This window comes from Hypanus sabinus, chromosome 11, assembly GCF_030144855.1.
Source record: "Hypanus sabinus isolate sHypSab1 chromosome 11, sHypSab1.hap1, whole genome shotgun sequence".
Taxonomy (NCBI): Eukaryota; Metazoa; Chordata; class Chondrichthyes; order Myliobatiformes; family Dasyatidae; genus Hypanus; species Hypanus sabinus.
This window is the reverse complement of record NC_082716.1, coordinates 43,478,494-43,504,971: the sequence shown is the minus strand read 5'-3', so window position 1 is coordinate 43,504,971 and position 26,478 is coordinate 43,478,494. Positions and strand designations below refer to the sequence as shown.

The 26,478-nt window shown below is 39.1% G+C and overlaps 2 protein-coding genes across 3 annotated transcripts in view; one reads left to right on the top strand and one right to left on the bottom strand.

Moving 5' to 3' along the window:
* The window catches only part of orc1 (origin recognition complex, subunit 1), a 40,924-nt gene extending 36,086 nt beyond the window's left edge, over nucleotides 1–4,838 (bottom strand). Inside the window, exons 1-5 of one of the 2 annotated variants that reach the window (XM_059984246.1) lie at nucleotides 4,528–4,838; nucleotides 3,271–3,398; nucleotides 2,728–2,906; nucleotides 1,171–1,492; nucleotides 638–977 (exon numbers count right to left, since the gene is read on the bottom strand). In XM_059984246.1, coding sequence (XP_059840229.1) covers nucleotides 638–977; nucleotides 1,171–1,492; nucleotides 2,728–2,906; nucleotides 3,271–3,398; nucleotides 4,528–4,631 — 1,073 coding nt within the window. In that variant the 5' untranslated portion in view covers nucleotides 4,632–4,838. The remainder of the gene's footprint in view (nucleotides 1–637; nucleotides 978–1,170; nucleotides 1,493–2,727; nucleotides 2,907–3,270; nucleotides 3,399–4,527) is intronic. The other variant, XM_059984247.1, reaches the window with a different exon arrangement.
* A 4,174-nt stretch (nucleotides 4,839–9,012) lies between these two features.
* prpf38a (pre-mRNA processing factor 38A) lies at nucleotides 9,013–25,712 on the top strand. The gene is made up of 10 exons (XM_059984241.1): nucleotides 9,013–9,160; nucleotides 13,984–14,143; nucleotides 14,607–14,728; nucleotides 15,610–15,695; nucleotides 17,199–17,306; nucleotides 20,774–20,886; nucleotides 22,087–22,113; nucleotides 22,206–22,303; nucleotides 23,981–24,029; nucleotides 24,114–25,712. Exons 1-10 carry the CDS (start codon nucleotides 9,031–9,033, stop codon nucleotides 24,154–24,156), a joined length of 936 nt encoding a protein of 311 aa, XP_059840224.1. The 5' UTR covers nucleotides 9,013–9,030; the 3' UTR covers nucleotides 24,157–25,712.
* Nucleotides 25,713–26,478: the final 766 nt, after the last annotated feature.

The window sequence follows — 26,478 nt, the reverse complement described above, 5'->3', positions numbered from 1 at the left end:
AAGCTTAAGAAATCCAGAAGTTATCAACTGATCACACACCATGCATTCCATAAACAAACGCGTGTGTATGTATGTGTGTGCATATATACATACACACACACACATACAGGTGTCCAGAATTTCAGAGATGAAATGGTGAGTGTAATTTAGCCAATTCCTTCTCTCCCAAGACTGCTATCATGGAAATGGGAAAAATGGCTTGTAGGAGCAGTAAAATCTACAGGTAAACAGGTTAAGATCAAAGGGGACTATTTTTTAATGGCAGCTGTATGTTGTAAATACTCTGCAGATCAGGCAGCATTACTGAAAAGAAAAATGTTTCAGATTGAATATATTTTGTCATGGATTGATAACGTTTAGGATATGAAAGATCAGCGGGATCTGAAACAACTTCAGGCAAATTGTCCTACCTCAGGTAGGTAACTGGTCAGAATGGACAAGTTGAGCCTGTTACCCTACAACCCTGAAACCAAAACATTAACCTTGGGGGCTCGCTGCACAGCTTATACCCGACCTGAATATTTTCAGCATTTTTTAAATTTAATGAAATAATTGCATGATGTACATCAATGCATATTTTCCAATCTGCTCAATAAATAATTAATTGCTGTAAATATTGATTGATCATGTAACTTACCTACAACTATCCATGTTTTCTCCATTAATTCTGGGAGGACTTGAATGCTGTTGTTTCATTTTTGAAGTTTTAAGAGGAGACAACTGATTATCCATTGCCTTTTCAGTCATTACTAAAGGTGAAAGGCCAATATTTTTCATCGACTGACTCTGTAACCTTTTAGAAGGCGATTGAGGATTATCTGAAATGCAACTGAAATCTACTTTGCGCTTTGCAACTCGATGCTTCTTTTCCGCCCGATGACATTTCCTCGGACGACCATCTTCATCGTTGTCATCAACTTCATCAAGAAGTTCAGACAAAATTTCCATCTGTGTTTTTTTTGAAAATTTTTTAAGATCTACAATTGAAAATAAAAATTGTTAATTAATTTCATGTTAAAAAAGATATTGCTGAATGAAGAAAAAAAAATGTGACTTCGAAGTCTACAAAAAGGATTCTTCATTACTAGAATCAGAGGAACCCAATTCCTCAAATAAATTCATAATCCAAGTGAGCAAGTAACTTAACAACTGAACTGCAATCTTACCCACCATTTTGCAAAGGATTCTTCATATCCATGGAGCAACTGCTTTTTGTACTCTTCTTACTTTGTAAAGTATACTCAGCAGTCTTCATCACCATATCACCTTTAGCGTTTTTAACATCCATATGATTCGGGAAAGACTTCTGTGTGCAGCTGGGCATGGAATCCAGGTTTTTATTATTATGAATAGGCTCAGAAGAATTAGTGGCTGGGAATTCACCTCGAGGTAGCTTGTTAAAACTCTTTCCGTCCCACTTCAGCTTGACAAAGAAAATATCCTCACCAGGAGTGGATGGAGGAAAAGGGTCATCTGGTGCAATCTGGCATACCTAAAATTAAAGAGTTGACAATTTTACTGTCACTGAGAAAATGCTGAAGATTCTCATCAGATTATGCAACATCATTGGCAAGAAAAATAAAGCCAATGTTTAATGTCAGCATACTTCCAACCATTCTGAAAATGGCATTCACTTACTCAATATTTCTCCCTTCAGACATTGTGGACTATTTCCAAGATTTTCCAGATTTCCACCACTCATAGGTCAAAGGTAAAATATTATCAAAGCCATCCCTATTTGAAAGGCCCACCTATGCATCTCCAAAGATGAACAATAATGGGTTATAAACAACCTCTGCCTGAATCATCAGCGGCCTTTTGCCCACGTCAAAAGTGGCAATATTTGCCGGGGCTCACAGTACTGATCTTCACTCACAATGCAAATGACGAAACAGACTGTGCCCATCTGAAGAAAGAGAACTGTATAATAATCAGACTCGGAAAACAGATGCATGCCTGCCCTTTATATCAACACTTACAGGTCACAGTTGACCAGAAAATTTAATTGGATCAGCCTTATAAATATAAGGCAGTTATAATTCACTCTCTCTGAAATCTTCCCAATTCTACACCCCCCTTACCTCCCACAGCATTTTAGCTAATTGCAAGGCACACAGCAAGAACGTAATGGAATACTCTCCATTTCGTTGAATGAACACAACTCCTGACAGAGAAAGGTCAATACCATCCAGAAAAAGGCTACTTCGATCGTCAGCACATTCAACGTCAAAAAGCTCTCACTCTACACCACCACGTTGAACCTTCTACCGTCCAACTCACAAAGGCTCTCTCAAATGTACCAACACCGCCTGAAGCCACAAAAGCACAAGGCCAGCCTGCCACCACCTGCACATTTTCCTCCAAGTCAAAAACCTCTGGAGTTGGGCATGCACCCCGATTCTTTAAAACTACTTAGGCAAAATCCTGAAACCTGCTCCCTGACAGCACACAAAGAATCTTCATCACAAAACTGGTAACAGATGAAAAAGGCAGTCACAGTTCAGAGTAACAATTACTGACTTTGTGAATGATTTCAACATCCTGCAAATTAAAACAAACATGATTTCTCCAGTTAATGTCAGCATACTTCCAACCATTCTGAAAATGGTATTCATTTACTCAATATTTCTTACTATTGTTCTTAAAATTGTTGACTATCAGGTCTGAAAATGAAGCACTTCTGCCAATGCAACACAACACTGATTATATTGTGAGCTCAAGTCCTACCTTTACTTGCTTAAGAAGGGTTTCAGCACCAATCAGATTATCACAGTCAGCCACTTCATACAAGAAGATCTCATTGGGATGGGCTTCTCTTCCCAATAACTTCTGCTTTGATTTGGGTATCTCCTCAATACGAACAAACCACTGGACAAGAGCGTGCTTTGTAGGAGGTTGCCCTGCACCTGAGGAGGAAAGTAACTTGTTAATTGAAATACATGGAATGCAAGAGCTTCCCATCATCGAGCTGTACATTAAAACATGGAGGTGATTTTAAACTGAATGATTTGCATTAAATTCCTAGTTTCCATGTTGATAATTGTTCTCCTTGTGGGTACAGTGTATGGACATAAGAAACAGGACAAATATACACAACATATACACATTCCAAACAGTGCTGTATAACTTTCTGTACCATCAAAAGTCAAATATAGCATTCCATGAAACCAAAAATTGATACCCAGGTGCCTTTTTGAAAATCTAAAAATGAACTGGCCTTTCAATTCAGTAAGAACATATCAGAGGCAAATCAATAAAATGCGTCTTTACCTTCCTCAAATAATTTTAGCAACTTTGCCACATATGGACGATCCTCGTCATCGCTCATGATTAAAACAAAATCTTCAACTTTGACGCACTGAATATTGGAAGTTCCTTCATATTCTATCTGAATGGCTCTAAAGAAAGAAGAGTTTACAATTTTACCTATTTTGGCTGTGGGAAAATGTTTTCATTTCCCTCAACATTTAACATGTGGAGATTGATTGCTGTAAACATGCAGACACACAAAACAGTATAGTCCAAGTCCCTGAGTCCATGAATGTTGCATCAGACTGCAAACACAATACAGCTCGTCTCCCGCCAAGCAAACACGTGAGGGCACAGTCAGGCTGCTGAAGAATCATCAGCTTGAAACATCAGCCGTACTCTTTTCCATAGATGCAGCCTGGCCTGCTGAGTTCCTCCAGCACTTTGTGTGTGTGGCTCGAAAGTTCATGTGGTTGATTATCAATTTTAAAGATGCAACAACAGAATGTTCAGCTTGAGTGTGATAGTGAATATTAACTTGTCTTTATTTGTCAATATTGTATTCAGAAATGCATTTCTGATTTCCTTCCCAATATGTGATCTGTTAACTTACCAACTGTAGCTCTCAACTACAACACACTGTGAATGTTAATGCTGGTTTGGAGGGGTTACACACAGATAACCATGTAAGATAATGTCTGAGGAACGTAACTCTGTCAATCAACACCTGCAGCACTCGATAAGATCTACGTGCTTTGATCTTGCAAAATTCTGGGCTGTAATATAGTTTCTGTTCCCCTGACGACTTTACTGTTAACTGCAAAGTTTATGCAGGCTGTTCACAATAAGGATTCTGGACTCAAAAGCCAATACTAGATTTTACAACAGGTCGCACAATATGGTGTATATAACCCAACTGAAAGAATATCAGGGAACCAGGAAAACGTGTCCATCCCCACTTTCGCCACTGACCACAATGGTTTATAGGCAAACAGATCAATTTGACAGGCGTAATTACACAAGAGATCGAATGTAAAACCCACAATCACCGAAGCAGAAACTGGCTGGGTACACGTGGAAAACATGACGATGAATAGAAGATGGAGTTAAAATGAAAAGCACTGAATTGACTAGCGACAAGTACAGTATGAGACTCATGGGAGATCGCAATTGCTTTTAACCCATCAACTGACATAACGCTAATTGCAGTTATGAACGACCAATGACCCGGATCGGAGGTGTATATGCTTTCTACCCCAGGAAGCAGCGTTTACTCACTCATAGACCAAATCCTGCAATTTACGGTTTACACGAACAGGCCTCCCTTTCCAAGTGTATTTTCGTTTTGCACGCACGCTGTGCCTTGTAGTATATTTGTTCATTCCGGATGCAATGCGGTAAACAGGAGTTTTGAAAACACAAAATTGACACTGTTTTTCCGTAAGAGTTGCAAATAACCTCAAATAAGACTTTGAAATTGGATTTTCGCTCGGCTGTGGAGAAAGTGGAAGGTCAGAACTGCAGCCGATTCATGGTAACTTTTCCGAACGTAACTTCGCTACATTCTCGCGCCATTCCGGTCAGCTGGGGCGCCGCAAGGCACTCTGGGTAACACAAACTGGCGTCACTCTTTTTCATGTGAGATGGTTGTCTTGGAGACAAGGCAAGGTCTTCGATCAGAAACTAACTTTACAGAGATACTGCCGGGCCTGCTGAAAGTTTCCAGTTTTTGTTTTTATCCTTGACTTATGCCATGTTTTTTTTGTTATTTCCAGTGGTTTATGATGATCAATTTGAAACTTTGGAACCTTGTGCATAAGGTTCCCACGGACTTGCCGGAACCCGCAATTCTCAACCCTCTAATGTCTTTGTATGAGATATTGTGTAGCTGACGTGCACATTCCCTGAGCCTGTACTATGCCAATACAATCCAATCCACCCACCCTCCATCTATCCATTCAGTCCCCTCTCCCACATACTGTATACTTGAGGACATAGTTAACTCTGCTACTGCAATCTAAATTATGTCCACCTGTTATCACTGAATTTGAAATGGATTGGATAATATTCTTGTCTAACTGAAGGTGCTATGTACTCAACAATATGGAAATTAGCTCAGACATGTCCCTTCCACAAGTAAACAAAAACAAATCTGACATTGCATCCAAATCAGTCTGCATTCATTCAGTACCAAAGTGATAGAGGGATTTGCTGTTTGGGAAACCATTTGGTATTACTGAAAGAAATTAGAGAGAGAAAAGCTGTGAGATAAATGAGCCATTGCAGAAAACTAAAAACAAAAGAAAGTTGGAGATGTCCAGTAGCTCAGTGTATGTGGAGAGATAAGAACTGGCCATAGATTAGTCAGTAGTTATGAAGAGAGGGAAAATGAGTTACTATTGCAACAGAACTGGCCAGTTCTGAGTCAGGCAGAAACGCAAGTTGCTCAAAGGCTGCAGTATGCCCAGATGGAAGATAAGCTGCTGCTTCTCAAACTTAGATTGGGTTTTGAGGGAACAGTGAAAATGGCCACAGAAAGGTCAGAATGGGGGTGGGATGGGAAAAATAGAGTGGCAGGCAACTGACATTGCCAGAAATTGAACAGTTAACTGCTTCGTGATGCACTCTTGCTTTCTTTCAAATTGGTGTATCCATCCCTCCCACAACTTAAAAGCTAAGAATTAGCATCTTTCTCAAGTTTGCAATTCCAACCTATTTTACTTTCTAGATATGCTGCCTGACCTACTGAATACTTTCAACATTTTCTCACTTATTTTGAATGTAATTAAATAGCCTTTAATTAATTGACCAAAGGCTACACTAATGCATTGAAGGTGGGGTTAAGTTTCATCGTCAATATCTGCCTATACTGAGAGATGATCACCGAAATTTGCAAAATGATGCCTATTTTCAGGGTTTCACTGTGGACCTTAATTGTCATAGGGCAAATTAGTGGAGGATCATCTTGTGGCTCTCAAGACACTAGAAAAATATCATCAATGCAGTCTCTGTAAAATCTTCTAAAGTTACTGTCAGGTCAAGCAAATCAGTGCAAGTATTGTCCCCCAGGCCAACAACTTCTGGTATCGAGGCCATAGTTTCCCTCAGTCATCAGGTGGGCAAGGCAGGTTATCTGCAGGTCCAATACCAGACTCCCAAAACAGTCACTCTATTTGAGTTCTGTCAGGCAAACAGAGGAAAAGGTTCAGGTCTGTGTTCAGAGCCACCAGACAAAGCTCAAAGACACTCTAGGTATTGCCACTGTCTCATAGTTCCGGCGATCTTGGTAATTATATCTGGAATTGATGATTGGTGGGAAAATCTAAGGGCATTAATGATTATCTGTTAGAGATCAACTTCAAGTTCAAGTTTATTACCCTTCGACTGTACGCATGTATACTGCCAAACAGAACAACATTCCTCTGGACCAAGGTACACAACACATACAGTAATATGACCACTAGGAAGTTAACAAAGAATAAGGTGCTTCTGCGACACAAGTTTAAAGGTGAAAAGTAAGTATAACTGTAATGGTGCTTCCTGGTGAGGACACTGAACAGCTTCGTATGCACCAGGGATGTTTGTATAAACCAGTTCTAATGTGCTCTCACCTCTGGCGGCAAAGACAACATGCTAATAGAGTGTAGGCGTGACTGTTTTCATCTTAGCATGGCTGAAGTTGAAAGCAACAATAAAGAAACCATTCTTTACCGTGTGTGGATTGCAAGTTACTGATGTTGCTACATAGCTCAGGCAGTGCTTCCCCAGACAGTGTTAGCATGGAGAATGGATACAGCCATAATCACAATAGTACTAATCTCCCTCGATAAATAGGAGTGCCCACCCTCCACCATTAGGAACTCTAACACATGTGAACTGTGAGTCGTTCACACATCAGTTCTTATTAATGTAACAACAGCACCTCTGCTTCCTCAGGAGTCTGTGGAGTTTCGGCATGTCATCAAAACCTTGGCAAACTTCTATAGATGTGTGGTGGACACTGTGCTGACTGGCTGCATTACGGCCTGGTAATGGGAGCACCAGTGCCTTTGAGCGGAAAATCCTATGAAAGGCAGTGGATTCGGCCCAGTACATCACGGGTAAGCCCCCCCCCCCAACTATTGAGCACATCTACATGAAACACTGATTGTGGAAAGCAGCGTCCATCATCAGAGATCCCCACCACACAGGTCATGCTCTCTTCTCACTGCTGCCATCAGGTACAGGAGCCTCAGGACTCACACCACCAGATTCAAGAACAGTTACTACCCCTCAGCCATCAGCGTCTTGAACAAAGTATGTAATTACACACACTTAAGGACACTTTTACCTTGTTATTTCTTGCTGGTTACTTTTATCTGCATTTGCACAGTTTGGTGTCCATTGATCCTGTTTACAGTTATTGTTCTGTGAATTTACTAAGTATGCCCGCAGAAAAATGATCTTAGGGTTGTATGTGGTAACATGTATGTACTCCGATAATGAATTTTAATGACTTTGACTACATACACCTCCACCACAGGTCTTCCGAGAGAAGTGGGGAAGAAGGATTACTCCAAGAGCTAGACTTTCTTCAATGTCATGAGGAAGTAGGAGGAAATGAGACTCCTGGCAGCGTAATGGGAGCACACACAAGCATTGAATCGGGCTGAAGGAGTGCTTTAGCTCCTTTTATTGTTTTTAAATATTATTATTATTGTGTTCTTTATCTTTTATGTTTTTTTGTGCTGTATCGGTTCCGGAATGACAATCATTTCGCTCTCCTTACTCTTGTGTAAAGGAAATGACATTGAACAACCTTGAAAATACACACCTGTTGGTGCATCAGTATGCGCTTGCTTCCCTGCACTGTTTTCATTGATCTTTAGATCCCACTGAATCGGAGTGGTTGCGTTTTCCCATTTTGTGTACGTTAGACCGCCTAGTCGTTGGGAGGCGCTGCAGTCACATTATTCGCCGGGAGAGGGGTCAGTGTACGTTAGACCGCCTAGTCGTTGGGAGGCGCTGCAGTCACATTATTCGCCGGGAGAGGGGTCAGTGTACGTTAGACCGCCTAGTCGTTGGGAGGCGCTGCAGTCACATTATTCGCCGGGAGAGGGGTCAGTGTACGTTAGACCGCCTAGTCGTTGGGAGGCGCTGCAGTCACATTATTCGCCGGGAGAGGGGTCAGTGTACGTTAGACCGCCTAGTCGTTGGGAGGCGCTGCAGTCACATTATTCGCCGGGAGAGGGGTCAGTGTACGTTAGACCGCCTAGTCGTTGGGAGGCGCTGCAGTCACATTATTCGCCGGGAGAGGGGTCAGTGTACGTTAGACCGCCTAGTCGTTGGGAGGCGCTACAGTCACATTATTCGCCGGGAGAGGGGTCAGTGTACGTTAGACCGCCTAGTCGTTGGGAGGCGCTGCAGTCACATTATTCGCCGGGAGCGGGGACCGTGTACGTTAGACCGCCTAGTCGTTGGGAGGCGCTGCAGTCCCATTATTCGCCGGGAGAGGGGTCCGTGTACGTTAGACCGCCTAGTCGTTGGGAGGCGCTGCAGTCACATTATTCGCCGGGAGAGGGGTCCGTGTACGTTAGACCGCCTAGTCGTTGGGAGGCGCTGCAGTCACATTATTCGCCGGGAGAGGGGTCCGTGTACGTTAGACCGCCTAGTCGTTGGGAGGCGCTGCAGTCACATTATTCGCCGGGAGAGGGGTCCGTGTACGTTAGACCGCCTAGACGGAGGGAGGCGCTGTGGACGCAGTCTGGAGGTCACCACCTCGCGGGGACTTATGGGATTGCAATGGCGAACCGGACAGTGAAAGATGCGCACAGCATCCACGGGACCAATCCGCAATATCTGATTGAAAAAATCATTCGTACCCGCATCTACGAGTCCAAGTATTGGAAGGAAGAATGTTTCGGGCTTACAGGTATAGAACGGTGGAGGATCAATCCGTAAGATTACAGTCATAAATTCGAGAAGGTCTGCAGATGCTGGAAATCCAAAGCAACCCATTCAAAATGCTGGAGCAACTCAGTAGGTGAGAGCACCTATGGAAATGAAAACATAATCACATTTCGGGCTGAGATCTATCTGTTCATTTCTGTAGATGCTGCCTGACCTGCTGAGTTACTCCAGCATTTTGTGAAAAATTACAGCTGAAGCGCATTTGGGCCGCGACCTCTTCAGTTTTATTCGGATGGTAACCGGTTGGTTGCTGTCGACAGACAGGCAAAGTCGTTGCTTGTTTACGTTGGGAAATTTTAAAATAACCTTAATAAAAGTTTAGTCCGGTTTATGAGCATTGGAAATGAAGGCGTTTGGCATGCTTGTCTTCATTGGAGTACAAGGGTTGGGGTGTCATGTTACAACTGTGCAGGACCTTGGTGTAACCACACTAGGAGAGCTCTGTGTATTTATGGTTACTATGCTATGAAAAGTCTGAGAGGCTGTAACAAAAACAGATTCACAAGGATGTTGGTGGGACTGGAGTGCTTAAGTTATAAGGAGAGGCTGGAACTTGTTTCTTAGGATTGAACCAGACTGAGTGGTGACATTTCAAGTTTTATGAAATAATGAGTATAGATAAGATGGATGGTCGTGTTTTTCTTTCCCCCCAGGGTTGGCAAGCCTTAAACTGGAGGTCATTGGTTGTGAAAGATTCAAAAGGGACCTGAGGAGAAGTTTTTCCACATGGAGGGTGGTGGCAATATGGAGCAAAAGGTCAAAGGAAGTGGTAGAGGTGGAACCAATTGCAATATTTAATTCATATTGGGCAGGTTCATGAATAGGGAAGGTTTATATAAATGTGGGCCAAATTCAGGCAGATGAGACTAGATTAGGTTGATATCTGGATTGGCATGGATAAATTGGGCTGGAGGACCTGCTCTCGGCTGCATTACTCCATACCTTTATACATAATATTGAAATATTAACGGCATAGAAGTTGTTACAAATTCATATCGGACGCAATCAGAAAGTTAGGAAACAACAAAATTGTGTGAGATGCTCTTTGTGAAGGTGAAGGTTGGGAGAATTTGACAGAGTGGAGTCAAGTTGAGGGTGACAGACCACTAAAGTTGCATAAACAGTTTTTCATTTGGGTCTCAGAAATGCAGTGTGTCTTGAAAGGGTAAGACATGTTAGTGGCTTTGCACCAGTGTTGGAATAGGCTGTGCAATTCCAAATCTCTCAAATCCTTTGTTTTCCATATTCAGTGTCTCTGTCATGATCTTCGCACCAGTATTGGTGTTTGAGTTTTAAATTACTTTAATGTAGTTAACTTTTTGTTCTTGTGTGGTCTTGATCTCAGGCTCTCATTTTATGTATTCATCTGTATTTACATCAGTATATGCTGCTAACTGTTTTCTCTCAGATCTTTGTCATTGTCATTTGCCCTTCCATTGCAAGGATTGCTGGTCATGATTACATCTGTTATTATGGTTCAGCTTGCTCAGTCACACCACATGAATAACGATGTTGGGTCTTTTCCACAGACCTCTGACTGAATCTTGGTCCATTTTATATCTTTTCTTCAGACTGCTTAAGATGATCCAGTGAACAGAGGTTACCTCTGTCTTTAAGAAGGCCAAAACTTGTTTTTGCTTCTTCTCATAAAATTTATTCTCTAATCACTGATTCTGTTTTGCTGTCTGATGTTTGTTTGAAATTGAGTTACATTGTTTGCTGTCTTGCCACTGTATTTGCTCCTGAAGAAAATTCTGATTAAGAAGACTAGTTACTGCCTGTTCCATAATGTTCTCCTTGTCTACCTCTGCCTACACACACCTGTTTTTGGTTTCTTACTTTTAGACCTTTTGCCTTTCGGAAATATGATTTTAGAATGGGTGAATATTAGACATACAAGGCCAGCCAGAAGTGCATTGTATACAGTTGCAAGAAAAAGTTTGTGCACCCTTTGTAATTACCTGGTTTTCTGCATTAATTACTCATAAAATGTGGTCTGATCTTTATCTAAAGCCTAATAATAAACACAATCTGCCTAATCTGATAACACACTAACAACTGTACTTTTCAAGTCTTTATTGAACACATTGTTTAATCATTCACAGTCTAGGTTCAAAAAAGATATGTGAACCCCTGGGTTGATGCCTTCTACAAAAGCTATGTCAAGTCAGATGTTCCAGTCAATCAATTGAGAATGGAGATGTGGGTTGTAGAGGTACCGTGCCCTATAAAAAAAAAGGTGCACAAAGTCAGGTTGCTGACATGGCTTGCTCTTATGAAAGATCTGTTTACGTACACCATATTTCAAATCAAAACAACTTTGAGAGAACGTTAGAAGAAGAATTGTAGAATTGCATGAAGCTGGAAAAGGCTACGAAAGCATTTCTAAAGACCTAAGTATTCATTAGTCCACAGTAAGAGAAATTGTCTACAAATGGAAGAAATTCAGTACTGTTGTTACTATCCCTAGGAGTGGGCATCCTGCAAAGATCACACCAAGAGCACAACATGCAATGCTGAAGGAGGTGAAAAAGAACCCAAGGGTAACAGCAAAAGACCTGCAGAAATCTCTAGAACTTGCTAAAGTCTCTTCATGTGTTCACTCTAAGAAAAACACCGAGCAAGAATGGTGTTCATGGAAGGACACCATGGAGGAAACCACTGCTCTCAGGAAAAAGCATTACTGCACGTCTCAAGTTTGCAAAAGATCATCTGGATGTTCCACAATGCTTCTGGGACTATGTTCTGTGGACAGATGAGACAAAAGTTGAATTTACTAGCGGAAGCTATATTTGGAGGAAAAAGGGCACTGCACACCAACATCAAAACCTCATCCCAATTGTGAAGCATGGTGGAAGGAGCATCATGGCTTGGGCTGCTTTGCTGCCTCAGGGTCTGGACAACTTGCAATTGCTGAGGGAACAACAAATTCGAAAATTGTTCAATTTTTGTCTCATCTGGCCGCAGAACATAGTTGCAGGACAATGTCAAGGTAGTGGTCAGTCACCAGAAGCTTCATAGAAATTGAATGCTGCAACAAGACAATGATCTGAAACACCAAGAGTACATCAACAACAGATGGTTTAGAAAGAAGAAAATTTGAGTTTTGGAGTGGCCAAGTCAGAGTCCAGACCTTAACCCAAATGGCATGACCTGAAGAGGGCTGTTCTTGCAAGGTATCCCAGAAATATTGATAAACCAAAACAGTTTTGCATGGAGGTATTGTCTAAAATTCCTGCTTGCCATTGTGCAGGTGTGATCAGCAGCTACAGGATACGTTTGGTGGAGGTTATTGCTGCTAAAGGAGGTTCTATTAAATATAAGAGTTCATATACTCTTCTCAGCCTGGACTGTGAATAATTGAACCATATGTTCAATAAAGTCATGAAAAATACAATTGTTTGTATTTTATCAGTTTAGGCTGATTTTGTTTGTCTGTTATTGTGACTTAGATGAAGGTCAGGCCTTGTTTTATGAGTAATTAATGCAGATAACCCTTTGCAGAGAATTGTGAAGGGTTCACAGACTTGTTCTTGCAATTGTAGATATGAGATTATCCAAAGCTCAGCTGCCTTTGTCCTAGCACTCACCAAGTCTCCTTCACCCATCATCCCATTGCTATCTGACCCTGTAGCTGCTAGTAGAACATCACTTGATTATTTGAAATCCTTTTGTGGTTTCCTTTTGTGCTGTTTTGCTAATATCCATTTTATATTCTCTATTATAAGCATTCCCCCCCACCCCCAAACTGTGGTCAGCTCCAAATTTAATTCATTCACCAATGACAATTGACTCTTCAGCTACCAAGGTCTTGTGCTGAAGAAGTCCCTGCATCAATACCCTTGATTTTCTATCTCTCCTTCCTCAAGAGTTTTAAACCAAGTTTTTGGTCATCTGTCCTAAAACATCCACTCAGCAAAGTGTGAAATTTTGTGTAGTGGTATTCTGGTTCTTGCTTTTGGACCTTTTTGGAAAGGTGTTTTACTTTATTGTTGTCATCTCATACTCCTCTGCCTTACTCTACTTACAGAATTACTGCAGTGCAACTTGGCAGCTCTTCCCATGTATTTTACACTTGTTTCTTAAGTTCGCTATTTTGTGCATTAACTAGTGCATGTGGTTTCTAGAAGCATACATTTTGTATCAAAATTGCTTCATTTGTACGTTGTAATAAATTGACTGAGTATTTGGGAAACTCAAAAGAGCCAAGTATATTTTCAAGGCAAACACGAGGAAATCTGCAGATGCTGGAAATTCAAGCAACACACACAAAATGCTGGTGGAATGCTGCAGGTCAGGCAGCATCTACAGGGAGAAGCGCTTTTGACATTTCAGGCCGAGACCCTTTGTCAGGTCTCGGCCCAAAACGTTGACAGAGCTTCTCCCTGTAGATGCTGCCTGACCTGCTGTGTTCCACCAGCATTTTGTATGTGTTGCGAGTATATTTTCAGATCAATTGCATATGTTAGGTTCTTCTGCACATTCAATTCTTCAGTTTTTCTTACATTAAAATATTCAGCAGATCAGTTAACAGTTGTATTAAGGAAGGAGAAACAGCTGATGTCTGGTGTCAAAAGTTACAGATTTTCAACATTTTCTGCTTTTGTTTTAGATCTGTATTTGATTTTTTTTAACCTGTTATATGCAATTACTGGATTAGGTCACTTGCTTCCATAAGGCAAAAAGGTTCAGTGTAAAATGTTTCTCAATAACTTCTGTATTCAGCTTTACAGAAGTTGTTCAGTGCTGTGATGACATTGTAACAAATTTCTTTTTACTACTTAGCGGAATTGGTTGTGGACAAAGCGATGGAACTGAAATATATTGGCGGTGTTTATGGTGGGAATATTAAGCCTTCCCCGTTCCTTTGCCTGACTCTCAAGATGCTCCAGATTCAGCCTGAAAAAGATATAATTGTTGAATTTATAAAGAATGAAGATTTCAAGTATGTATGATTTTAATTAAACTGTAATGCTTTTAAATCTATTGAATCAATTTTTGCTTTATCACACTTAATCTACATCACATAATTTCGATTATACTGTAAACATAATAAACCTGCTTGAAAATCTGCTTAGGAGATATACCATTCTTAGTGACATTACCTGTTTTTAGATGGAGAGCGTTAGTTTGAATGGGAAAACTCTGCCTGTGGGAGCTGATTCCTTCAGAATGGAGTGAAATTTGTCACATTCTTTTTCTCATCACACATTTTTTCAGAAGCACGATGGAACTGGAAACAATGTAATATTTATTACTGACCTCTATAACATTGTATTGAACATTTTATCAAGTTTCTCTTGTGCATTATCTTCTAGAACAGAAAGTTCTTTAGTATCTAAGGTTTGCTAAGTGAAACAGTATGCCTTTTAATAGTTGAAGCATTCAACGATTGGCTTTCATTACAGATATGTCCGATTGTTGGGTGCACTGTACATGCGGCTAACAGGCTCTGCTATTGATTGTTATAAATATCTGGAACCGCTTTATAATGACTATAGGAAAGTGAAGAGACAAAGAAGGGATGGAGGTAAAATAATTCTAGTAACCTGAGTAAATATGTTTTGAATAATTATACAATAATTTACAAAAGTTTCTATATTAGACTGTCATTCTTTGATCACTGAGCTATAAGGATAATTCTCTACATTGATATGAAACTGTTTTAGTCACAGTAACTTTGTGCAGCAGCATCTTTTAACTATATATTCAAGTATTTATTCTTAAATGATGACTCAAGGTAAATTGTAATGGTCATCTTGAATCTAACAGTGAAAATATTCTAGAAATTGTGTGCCTTTAATTATGATTGATCATGCCATAAAATTGTTCGTTGTGCTTTCTTATCATTATGGTGTTGAATGTCAGTTAGGAAATTGTCTCAAGCATTACAATCTAAATCTTAAAAGATAGAAAAATTATGAAGATGAAGGTGATTTGGTGTGACTGTCAAGTATACACATTAAATATGACGAGAGTTTTTGCTTTTTCTACTCTTTTAGGTAAAGAGTCCCCTTCCTTTATCACCTGAGAAAAATCTTTTCCTTCCCTTTTATTTAATTTTGTTACCTGTTAATCTAATTCTGCCTCCATGGTTTTTGAACAACTTGTTAAAGGATATAGGTTGTTTTCTACTCATCAATTGTCTTCTACTCATCAATTGTCTCCTTGCAGTTGAAGAAAACAACTTAATTGCTGTAATTTTGTTTAACTTAGTAACCAAAACATAATTTTTTTTCCAAATGATTTTATCAGTATTTAGAGTATAGTAGCAATAATCAGTGTGTTTACCTTTGTGTAAGATTAATCTGTATAATGTTTGAAGGTTTACTACAAAAACCTTTTCTAGGTTTTTTATCATTGGTTTTGTATTTTTTTTAAATCTTGCATTATCATGTTTTCTTTTTGAAGAGTTTGAACTAATTCATGTTGATGAATTTATGGACGAGTTACTCCACGAAGAACGAGTTTGTGATATCATTTTGCCCAGGCTTCAGGTACAACTGATTTTATTCTGTTGCATTGAACAGTATTTAACTAAAGACAAGAAAAGTTTCACTGTTCTCTCCACCCACAACCCATCCAACCCTTGAGTGCACAACAAGCCCTTCCATCCAAGTTCACAATCTTATTGAAAAGCTTTGGATCACAAATCTCAGTTGAGATGAGGAATGGGCTTGGAATGATCCCAGCAACCATTTTTGATTCAACAGTTTGTCACCATTTTCTCTCTCTAATTCCGCATAACGGGATGGGGATATGTGTGGCTATTAGGGCTGTAAAACACATGGGACCAATCTCACCTCAGAGTCAGTACTTTCAAGCAAAGGTGAAAACATTTAGATGTCACATCATTGTACAGAATGGGGCCCCTATTACAGTAGTGTGGTCTGGAGGGTAGTGAACCATTTTTTTTCTTACAACCAAAACTGGTTCTCCTTTGCCTAATAAATTCAGTTAGAGTTTATATTCCACCTTTGATTTCTGCTAAGATGAACTTGGCCTTTTTGACTGGTTTACTTGCAGATTTAATCACTTGCGTTGTGTTTTTGACCCCCATGACAAACTCCGCACCATTGCTGCACTCTTGGGATGGATGAAGCCATTCTAAAGCCCAAGCCTCCTGTTCCATGCTGAGCTGAGTTTCTGACCTTGTATCCTCTCCCTATCCTGGTATCAAGCTGGTGACAAAATACATATGTTTTCCTTCCGTATCTAATACATTACAGGAGAAATTTGATGTTTTTGGTAAATGTTCAAAATATGGTCAATCCTCTTGTCCTTATTTCAGATCATGTTTTAAACAGTATGAAATGAACATAGAGCAGTTCTTCACACAATTTTGTGCTGATCTATCTAATCATACTTCATGATCAGTCTGGCTCTTCCCTCCTAGACAGCTGATAATCTTCATTTTTTTTTCCCAATCATGTGCCTGTCTAAGAGTCTTTTAAATGTTCCTATTGTATCTTCCTCTGCTACCAACCCTAGCAGTACACTCCAGGCACCACTCTCTGTGCATATATTTAAAAAAAACCTTTCTCTTGCATCTCCCCCAAACTCTCCTCCACTCACCTTAAATAAATGCCTTCTGGTATTAGCCATTGCCATCCTGGCAAAAAGGTGCTGGCTGTCCAGTCAATCATATACATCTCTATCAAGTTGCCTCTCATCCTCCTCCGTTCCAAAGAGAAATGACTTGGCTCACTCAGCTTTTCTTCAGAAGACACTTCCTCTAATCTAGACAGCATCTTAGGAAATCTCCTTTGCATCATCTTTAAAGCTTCCGATTCTTGTCTATAATGAGGTGAGATTACTATCCAACCTAATTTTGATTCCTTTGTGGATGATGAATCTTTTAATAAGTGAAACTCTTAACCAAATTATCTTAAATCTTAAATGCATTTGACACACCTGTTGTATGTGTTACAAGTTGTACAACTAAAAAAATTATTGTACTTTAATTGTTTGTAATGATTGCTGTGAATCTGATCATCTAGAAACGTTATGTGTTGGAAGAAGCAGAGATGCTGGATACAAGAGTCAGTGCACTCGAGGAAGATATGGATGATGTAGACACAAGTGAAGATGAGGATGAGGATGACAAGGTATGTACATGGAGTCATAAAGCACGATAGCACAGAAACAAGCCCCTTGGCCTGTATAGTTCATATTAACTTGTCTTTCTGTCTAGTGACATCATTGCCCTCCATATCCCTCTTATCCAAACTTCTCAGATGTTTCAATTGAACCCACATTCACCACTTCCACTGGCAGCTTATTTCACAGTCACACCACCCTCAGAGTGAAGAAGCTCCCTTCAGGTACCCCTTTCTTCTTAAACCTATGACCTCTAGTTCTAGTCTCAGGGGAAAAAGCCTTACCCCATCTATACCCCTCATAATTTTGTATACTTATATCAAATCTCCCCTTACTCCAATGAATTCCTAACCTATTCATCCCCTCCCTATAACTCAGGTTTTCAAATCCCAGCTACATCTAAATATATTCTCTCTACATTCTTCCAAGCTTATTGATATCTTTTCTGTAGGTAGGTGACCAGAACTCCACACAATACTTCAAACTCAGCCTCACCAATGTCTTATACAACTTCAACATAACACCCCAACTTATGTACTCAGTGTTCTGATTTATGAAGGCCAATGTGCCTAGTATTTACGTACATTGGATGAATTCTTAATGACTATTGGGAACAAATACAGTTTTGTAGCATTGTAGTCCTACTAGTAGAGTTCTAATTTGTTCTGCATTTCATTTGCATACATGATTTGTTACTCGGTTTGTCTTTTTTATATATTTTTTAACTATTTGCGTGGAATTTTGGCTAATTGGGACGGGTACTTAATTTGGCCAAAATGTACTGGTCCCAATGTGTCTCAATTAATGGGAATCCATTTTTTCAGGCTAAATCTGGCATCATCATCACATTTGAGTTGTTGATATCCTTTCATGTATCTATTCTTCCTCTAAAATAGAGTCATTTTTCCTACCTTAAAATTTCATGATTGGTACAGAAAGGGCATTAGGTGCTTTGAACATTTTTTCATAGATAATCGTTTTGCAACTTTTCAACAACTGTCTGCAAAGTTTAACCTACCTAATTATCATTTCTTTAGATGCCTTCAAATTAGACATTTCATTAACACTTTAATATCAAACTTTACTGAGATGCCTGAGAAAAACGTTGTGGACCTGTTTCTTTTACTCGTGATAAGTTAGTGATCCTGAGTCGTGCCCCGTTTGCTAAAATTAGAACTGCCTGGGAGCATGATTTAAATATTTCTTTATCTGATGCAGTTTGGGATTCAATTCTTAAGTCAGTTAATTCAACCTCTTTATGTGCTCGCCATTGGCCCAGAGCCATCAAATGCTCCTCGTACAATAAAGCTTACATCCCTGGAATCATTCTTATGAACCTCCTCTGGACTGCCTCTAATGCCAGCAAATCTTTTTAGATAAAGGGCCCAGAAATGCTTACAATACTCCATGCAGTCTGACAAATGCCTTAAAACCTCAGCATTACATCCTTGATGTCCATGTGATAAAGCTAGTCTTTAAATCTGCTCTTTAAAAGATATATAAAAAGGAAATACATGTAGTTTTATGAATCAGTAGTGTAGCTATAAAGCTACATTAATCCCATTCGCCTGCATTAGGACTTTACGCTCTATTTAAGTTTCTGTCTAAATTCCTTAAACATAGTTATTTTATTTGAATCCACTGCCTCTTATCAACCACTCTGTGTAAGACAAAATTTGCTCCTTTAAAACTTGTTCCTCTCACTTCATACCCTTAATGTTTTATTTTTGAAACTTTACCGTCAGGCAAAGTAAAAGAAACTCGGCTTATCTGATTTCTTCCATACTTGGCCTTCCAGTCCAGGTAACAGCTTAATGATCCTCCTGTGCACATACTCAATAAATTCAATGATTCCTGATGGTGGCAGCATCAGGTAGTGAAAATGAATACCTACATTGGCTGAGGGACAGTATATGATGGTACAGGTTTATAAATGTCTGTTAGGTTACAGCTGGAGTGCACCCCATGTGATTGCAGTGGAGAAGATGCAAAGAAGATTCACTAGGATATTGCATGGGTCTCAGTTATGGGACTTGTTAGGCTGGATTTTCATAGAGCAGAGGCAGTGGGGGAGGTGCTGATATGGGGATGTAACAAATTGATAGTTAAAGAAAGAAGGTGGTGGGAGACTTTCCCTCCCAGAAATGTCTAAAACTGGAGGGCATAGATGTAGGGTGTGGATATGAGGGAACAAGGGATGTGAGGGATTTTTTTCTCCCAAAGACTGGTTGGATTCTGGAATGCGTTGAGGGAGGTACTGTCACAGCATCATAGTAAAGTGTACTTCCCTCTCAGGTGGTGCATTTTTAACCAAGCACCATGACAGTAGAACGAATGAAATTAGAATGGATAAGGTGTGGTATTTTATATGAACACAGTGGGTCGAAGATTGTGCTTCTGTGATGTATGTATGATTCTATAAACTCAGCTCTTGATGTGCAGCAAAATTCTGTAAACATTTCGTTTTGTGCTAATAAATGACAAGTAACATTCTGAAATAAAAAACTGGTGTCAACAATAACTACTGGGAAACTACTACCCACTCTGAAAAGCCCAGTTAACCCTAACCCATTAACGAACGAGGATGGTGAGGGATTTTGTTAATGCAGACCAGTTTAAATTCAGTGTATGCAGGCGACTCTCTGTTAGGAAAAATAAGTCGCCTGTATTTTTAGAAATGTTTCTGACCTATTTTCTTAGAAAACTACCATCATTTTCTGTAACATGAGGCTGCATCATATGAGCATCAAAAACGTGAAGTAGAAGTTGTTTATATTCCATCGTGCATTCCATAAACGTGCATATCATTCCACATCTCAGACTTTGGATAATAAGTTGTGAATTCAGCAAGGGTTTCCATTACCTGAAGAACTGTAATGTGATGTCACTCATTTTCCGTTGGTCAGCTGGTGTCCATGGTCCACTTGGCTAATGGATCATTGCGGTGCAACTAGCAGAGCTGCTGCCTCAGTACCTACAACCCTAGTTCACTCCAGATTCCTGGTGCTGACTGGAGTTTGCACGTGCTCTTCGTGACCATTCGGGTTTTCTTTTGATTGCTCTGATTTCCTACCGCATCAAGGATGTGCAAATTGGCACCTTAATTGTCCACTGTGATTGCCCAAGTGTGTGAGTATGAGAACATGGGAGAAGTTGATAGGAAAATGGGCAGAATAAAATGGGGTGTAAGTAGAATTATTGTGACTGGTACTTGGTTGTCTGCATGACCCTAAGACCAAAGGATCTGTTACTGTAATGTGTCATTCTTTCTACTCACTGTCTCTTGGCATTTTGTATGAAAGTAGTTTAAAAATTGTGTACATTAAAATTTTCTACTGTATTATTCCCTTAAGTAGTTATGTGCTGCTATGGTAGAAATTTTGTGTAATATTTTGATCTACAAGTATGTATTCAACGCAAACATGCCATGTAAGTTCCCATTTGCGTTTATCATAATATATGCTGTGACCTCTAGGGTGACAGAATGCCAACACCAGAGCCTCCACGAAGAGGTTACCGAGATCTTGACAGGCCTCGTAGGTCTCCCTCTCCGCGGTACAGGAGAAGCCGAAGCAAAACACCAAGGCGGTAAGAAAATTGTACCTCATTCAGCAAAGAACAAATAACACAGCAGCAAAGTGCTGGAAATTCACAATCAATTCATGGGCATGTGAAAGAATAGTTAGATGAGTATTCCAGGTATATGCTACATGTTCCCTTTTGTTTATCAATGTTCTATTTCCAGTTTTTTTTTACAATAATGCAGTTCTTTTAAGTTGTTTCTCTGACTTGGCATTTTTTGCTATAGGACCAATTCCTAATCTTAGTAGTTTTTGGATTCTGATGTTTTAATCCAAGGTTCTTTCAGAAGTCAGGAAACAGGCACAAAGCTTAGACATGGCAAGCACTTACTTGTATATAAATAATTATGCTAAATACAAATATAATTAATTGTTAAACTGCAAGGAAATAACAGTTAAACAGTCTAATCTAAGAATTAAACAGTCGACTGTGATTGAAAGTGCAATGGAGAGTGGCAGAGAGGACAACCATTGTCAACAATGACTGCATTCCCACAGCTGCCTACGAGTGTGCTTGGTTGGGATGGTAAGTGTGAGTTGGAGGAGGGGTGGGTGGGATGGGCAAAGGAGAATAGAGTTCATGGAAGGATTGACAGGGTGAGAACTTGCAAAGGCTTGGGGAGTAAAACTGAGGGTCCAGAAGAAGAGGTGGCAAGAGCCATGGGAGTGAAGAGTACTATGGGATTGGAGGAGAGTGGGCCAGAAAATGAACATTATATTTTTTTATTGCCTTTAACATTCAATTGTTAATAACGTAATCATTTATTATGTCACCTATTTTAGCTTTAGCTGATTGTAATTAAAATTCTTGTGCTTGGGCAACTATCAGAAATTTTTCTTCAAAACTAATCAGGTTCTTGGTTCATACAGTGTTAACAAGAATATAACATTTTCGTAGATGTATTTGAAGATCTTGAATATTTCTAACTTTATTCATGTTAGCTGCACTGCATTACAAGATATTTGTTAATTTTTGTAGATTCTTTGGACTTATGACCACACATTTGTTCATGCTCAGATCTTCTTTAGAATGCATTTGATTAGGTTTTGGAATTTAACTGAACAGGTGAAACATTCACATACAACAATAAATCATCGGAGAAACTAGCATATGCAATGAATTCCAGTTGGAAGTAATGTCGGAGTAGTGAATTGTATATTTAACTTTCTTCAGAAATAATCAATGTCTTAATCTTTCAATTTACAGGCGCAGTAGGTCTCCCAAAAGAAGAAGGTATGTATATTTTCAATGGTCTCTTAGATAATGTGGGCATCGCTGTTTTTAAGCAGACTTATTGCTTATTTTACTTTATCGTTTTACTGAAGCCCATCACCACGTCGTGAAAGGCATCGCAGCAAAAGTCCTAGACGTCATCGCAGTCGATCCAGAGATCGGCGTCACAGATCAAGATCCAAGTCTCCAGGTATAATTCTTAGCTTCCTTGCAAATGAATGGTTTGCTGTTTAAATCTTGAAACTTAAACTCTTATATAGTCTGTTGGATTGGTGAAGATTATAAGTGGAATTGACTCGATGTGCTTTTCTCAATTTACTGTTGTGACAAAAACTAGACATTCTTTAAGGCTGTGCTGTACAATTGCTCCCATTCAGAGTAATGATAGAGTTCCATTTGTTTCCATCTTCCACCCCAAGAACCTATAGGCTCAGTGATGATCACCACCTTCAGCAGAATCCACCATCAGTTGTCTTCCCCTTCCCTTTCAGTATTGCAGCGGCATAGTTCATCTTGCAGCTCCTTGATTCAGTCATACATCACCACCACACTCTTTAGAGTCTTGATATTTAATACTTAAGCTTTTACCTTTTCTCTTCCAAAACATTCTTACTGAGAAAGCACATTCACTTGTTCTTCCAATATAGTACATTGCATGTGATGCTCACAATGTGAACTTCTCTGTACTGAAGAAACCAATTCAGATCATGTGATCAGAATACCTCCATGTAGTTCATTGGGGTAATCTTGAGCTTACAGATGCCTGTGTCTTTAATTCTCCATTCCACTCCCGCTCTGCCTTCCTTCTCCGTGTCAGTAAAGCCCAATTAAACATCAGGAAAACATCTTATTTGCTACCTCAGCTTGTTGATGCCTTTGGGACTCAACATTGAACCTAACAATTTTCGTAACCAGACTTTCCAGTTTGCGCTCGAGCATGTCATTTGTGGTCAGAAAGAAGGGGATGCTGGGGATCCTCTGTGGTGTGGGTAAAATGAGTGAGGAAGCGGACTGGTTTGCACTCTACAGCTTTTTTCTTGCTTGAGGTTACGCAGTGATAGGTTAGAATTTTGATTATGCTGTTGCATGAATAGTGGAAACTAATTCAATCGTGGTGTTCAAACTGGTAATGGGTGTATATTGAACAGGCAGGACCTCCTGTGCTGTAACCAATGTTTGATTCTGTGGCTACATCTGAAATGCTCAGGTCACCATATCCTGCAGGGGGAAAAAAAACTAGTGTTTTGATGGTGTGATTAAATTGAATGGAAGAGAAAAGCACTTAAAGCTGGGTGTTTGAAGGGAAATAAGCCCATGAACATAGGAAATAAGGCAGAATGGTTAAATAGTTGAATAGGACAAGATAGCAAAACTTATCAGAATGAGTTAAGGGGAATTTGAAACACTGAAAGTGTTCATATAGTTTTAGTCTGTGCACAGTATAAACACAATTGAAAAATAAGAGTGTTTGAATAAATAGATTTTAAAAAAATTTCGAGCTTAGTATGTGTAGGAAATTTTATCTCTTCTGACACTGATTTGCACCAGTGTGGATAACTTTTGAACTCTAAACACAAAATATACTAAAGATGCTGTGGTCAAATCAACACGTACAAACAAGCTGGATGAACTCAACCAGGCAGCATCCATTGAAATGAGCCGTCAACGGATGCTGCCCGACCTGCTGAGTTCATCCAGCTTGTTTGTATGTGTTAACTTTTGAACTTTGTTCTACAAAGAAAGTTTGGTGATTTTCCTTTATATAATTTTCAATATCACATGCAAACCTTTTGGAGGAAATCACATGATTTGTCTTCCTTGCCGTATACATGCTTTCATCAGATACATGTTCTACCTTTCTCAATAGGTCATCACAGAAGCCACAGACACAGGAGTCATTCCAAAACACCTGAAAGGTAACGTTAGTTTAAAACAACTTTTTCTTAATAATCGTAACTCACTCTGTGCGTGATTTCTAATCACTTCTGCACTGTTCTTAGATCGAAGAAGAGTCACAGGAAGAGTCGCCGAGGAAATGAATGAAGGTTCCACAAGATCACAAATATGCACTTCAAGTGCATCTCAAGACTTGTCTGTAGATAAAACTGCAATGTTAACAATTTTTTGTCTTTGGTGTTAATATGTTATTTGCAAAAATTCCATTTGACCTAAGAATGCTATGGTGAAACTTTTCTAACATTTTTGGAAGAGGCAGAATATTCACAGTTCGGATTTTTGTGAATAGTAGGAATGTTGAGTACTTTTTTACGTGACTTTAATGATTTTTATTACTGTTAACTTTGATAAGATCTTTTGGTTGTGAAATGAGCAAATTCTTTTTTTTAAGCTGATGTTTGGAAAATGACAACTGAGACAACGATTATGCAAAAATTCACTTAAGACATGACTGAATCTTTGATAGTTCACAGTCAAAGTTCACAGCTTTAAGAAGTAAAAACCAATACTATGGAAAACATTAATATCATAATTATATTGTACAACTAAAGCACATAAGCATTTGTGTGTACAAATTGGCTAGCCACAGAATGTTTTGTCCTTAATGGCAAAATACAAATTAACAATTTTAAAAGGAGTCTTTGTGTGTTTATTAAAACTTTACAAATAGACAAGTTAAACTGGAGTATCAATGTTAATTATGTATTTGAATCTGACAGTTTTCAGACAAGTAGTGAAAAAGTCAAATAGAAAGAGCTTAGCTGATCTAGGAAGCTGTATCATGCATTCTGGTTCCAACCCACCAGGAGCTGTGAGACAGGGTAAACAAGCCTGTTTAAAAATCTAGACCATTCTTGGGGGAAAAACAACTTCCGGGAAATTCCTGTCCTAGAGAGAGAGATTCCCATCATGACTTGTACCAACTTTTTGTGTTCATACGGTCACAATGCCTCAGATGTTTTCCTTTTTTTCAATTAAGTTGTTTACTTATTTATCCTTGAAATGCAGGTTCTATTTCTAGTATTTACTCTTCATGATTATCCATACATTAGTGCCTGTCCCTTTATAAACTGATTCTCAGGAAGTGCTACAAATAAAAATATTGTAAAACATATCAGACTTCATGAAGAATTTATCCGCTATTTAAATTGCAAGTAAATTTATCAAATTGCTATTTTCCCGTCAAAAATTGGTAGAATGATTTGAGAGGAGACTTCTCGGAAGAATAGGTTATGATAACTATGTAACATCAATACCTATTTAGTTTGGCGTTTAGTAGATCAGAACCATAGATTTAAACACAATCCAAGTATTGAGTGACCTCAACCAAGCCTGTATTTGTCAGCTTTCATTCAGTGATAGCACATTTGTCTAGATTTCAAATGTTTGGATACTTGGAACATAATATAAGCCTGTAGTAAAGAATGGTTGGATGTTAAAATAAAATTGTTGTGCATCTATTTAAAAAGAGATTTTGTTTTGGTTCTCTGGACAATGTTGCATTCAACCAACATCACTAAAGGAATAATTTTTTTCATTGTGGATATCAACTGGTGAATTTTTTTTGTTTAGAAATATCTACACAATTGGCATTTAATCTGTATATTAAAGGTTGAGGTTAGAAAAAAGATGCATCATTAGACTCATGTTACTGTAACGTAACATGTAACGTTAGGTCCATTGTTGATGAACTAGGCACCAGAGGATTTATAAAAGCTGAGTGCTTTCAGCAAGAAGAAAAATAGTAAATTTATTAAAATTAGAAATTCAATATGAGTTGGTGGCAAATATATATCAATTGTCACTCTGGGTTATATCATGAAAATTTCTTGCTGTGACTGCAGTGTTTATTACTCAGTCATTTCAAATTTTGAGGTATCTATAATAAATTTCCCCCATATCTTGCTCTTATTTGATGAGCTTCAGGCTACAATGCATTATGATTTTGCAAGACTACTGCTGTTTTCGTCTTGGTTAAAAATGGCGTCCCTGCTTGTTTTGTTTCTCTCTCAATTTAAACATTGGAAAGACCAATGCTCGGATTTTTAACTCTTGACACAAGCTGCATCCTTGCCAAAGATTTCAACCACCTTGGTCCATGTATTGAGTTGAGACTGACAGTCCACAACTTTGATCTTTATTTTCCAGTTTCCTGACAAATTGATTCCAAAACTTTCACCCTTGGAGTTCTTCATTTCATACATGCCAATGTTCCCTTGGCTTCTTTTTAAAAAATGATTTCATAAAAGTTTTGCTGACTTACTTAAACATCACCAAAATCCTTGCTGTGTCACCCCCATTCCTCACTGACCATTGGAACAGTTCCTGCTTCACTCTCCAAGTTTTCCATTTTCTCTATTCATAATTTCATTCAGCCCCATAACTGTCTAAGAACTCCGACTTATGGGT

Bases quoted from the DNA above. Each gene is read 5' to 3' on its own strand.
- prpf38a (XM_059984241.1), top strand. From the start codon at position 9,031: ATGGCGAACCGGACAGTGAAAGATGCGCACAGCATCCACGGGACCAAT. The intron at 15,696-17,198 runs GTACAACTGATT...CTGATCATCTAG, and splicing joins TCATTTTGCCCAGGCTTCAG to AAACGTTATGTGTTGGAAGA. The intron at 17,307-20,773 runs GTATGTACATGG...TGTGACCTCTAG, and splicing joins ATGAGGATGAGGATGACAAG to GGTGACAGAATGCCAACACC.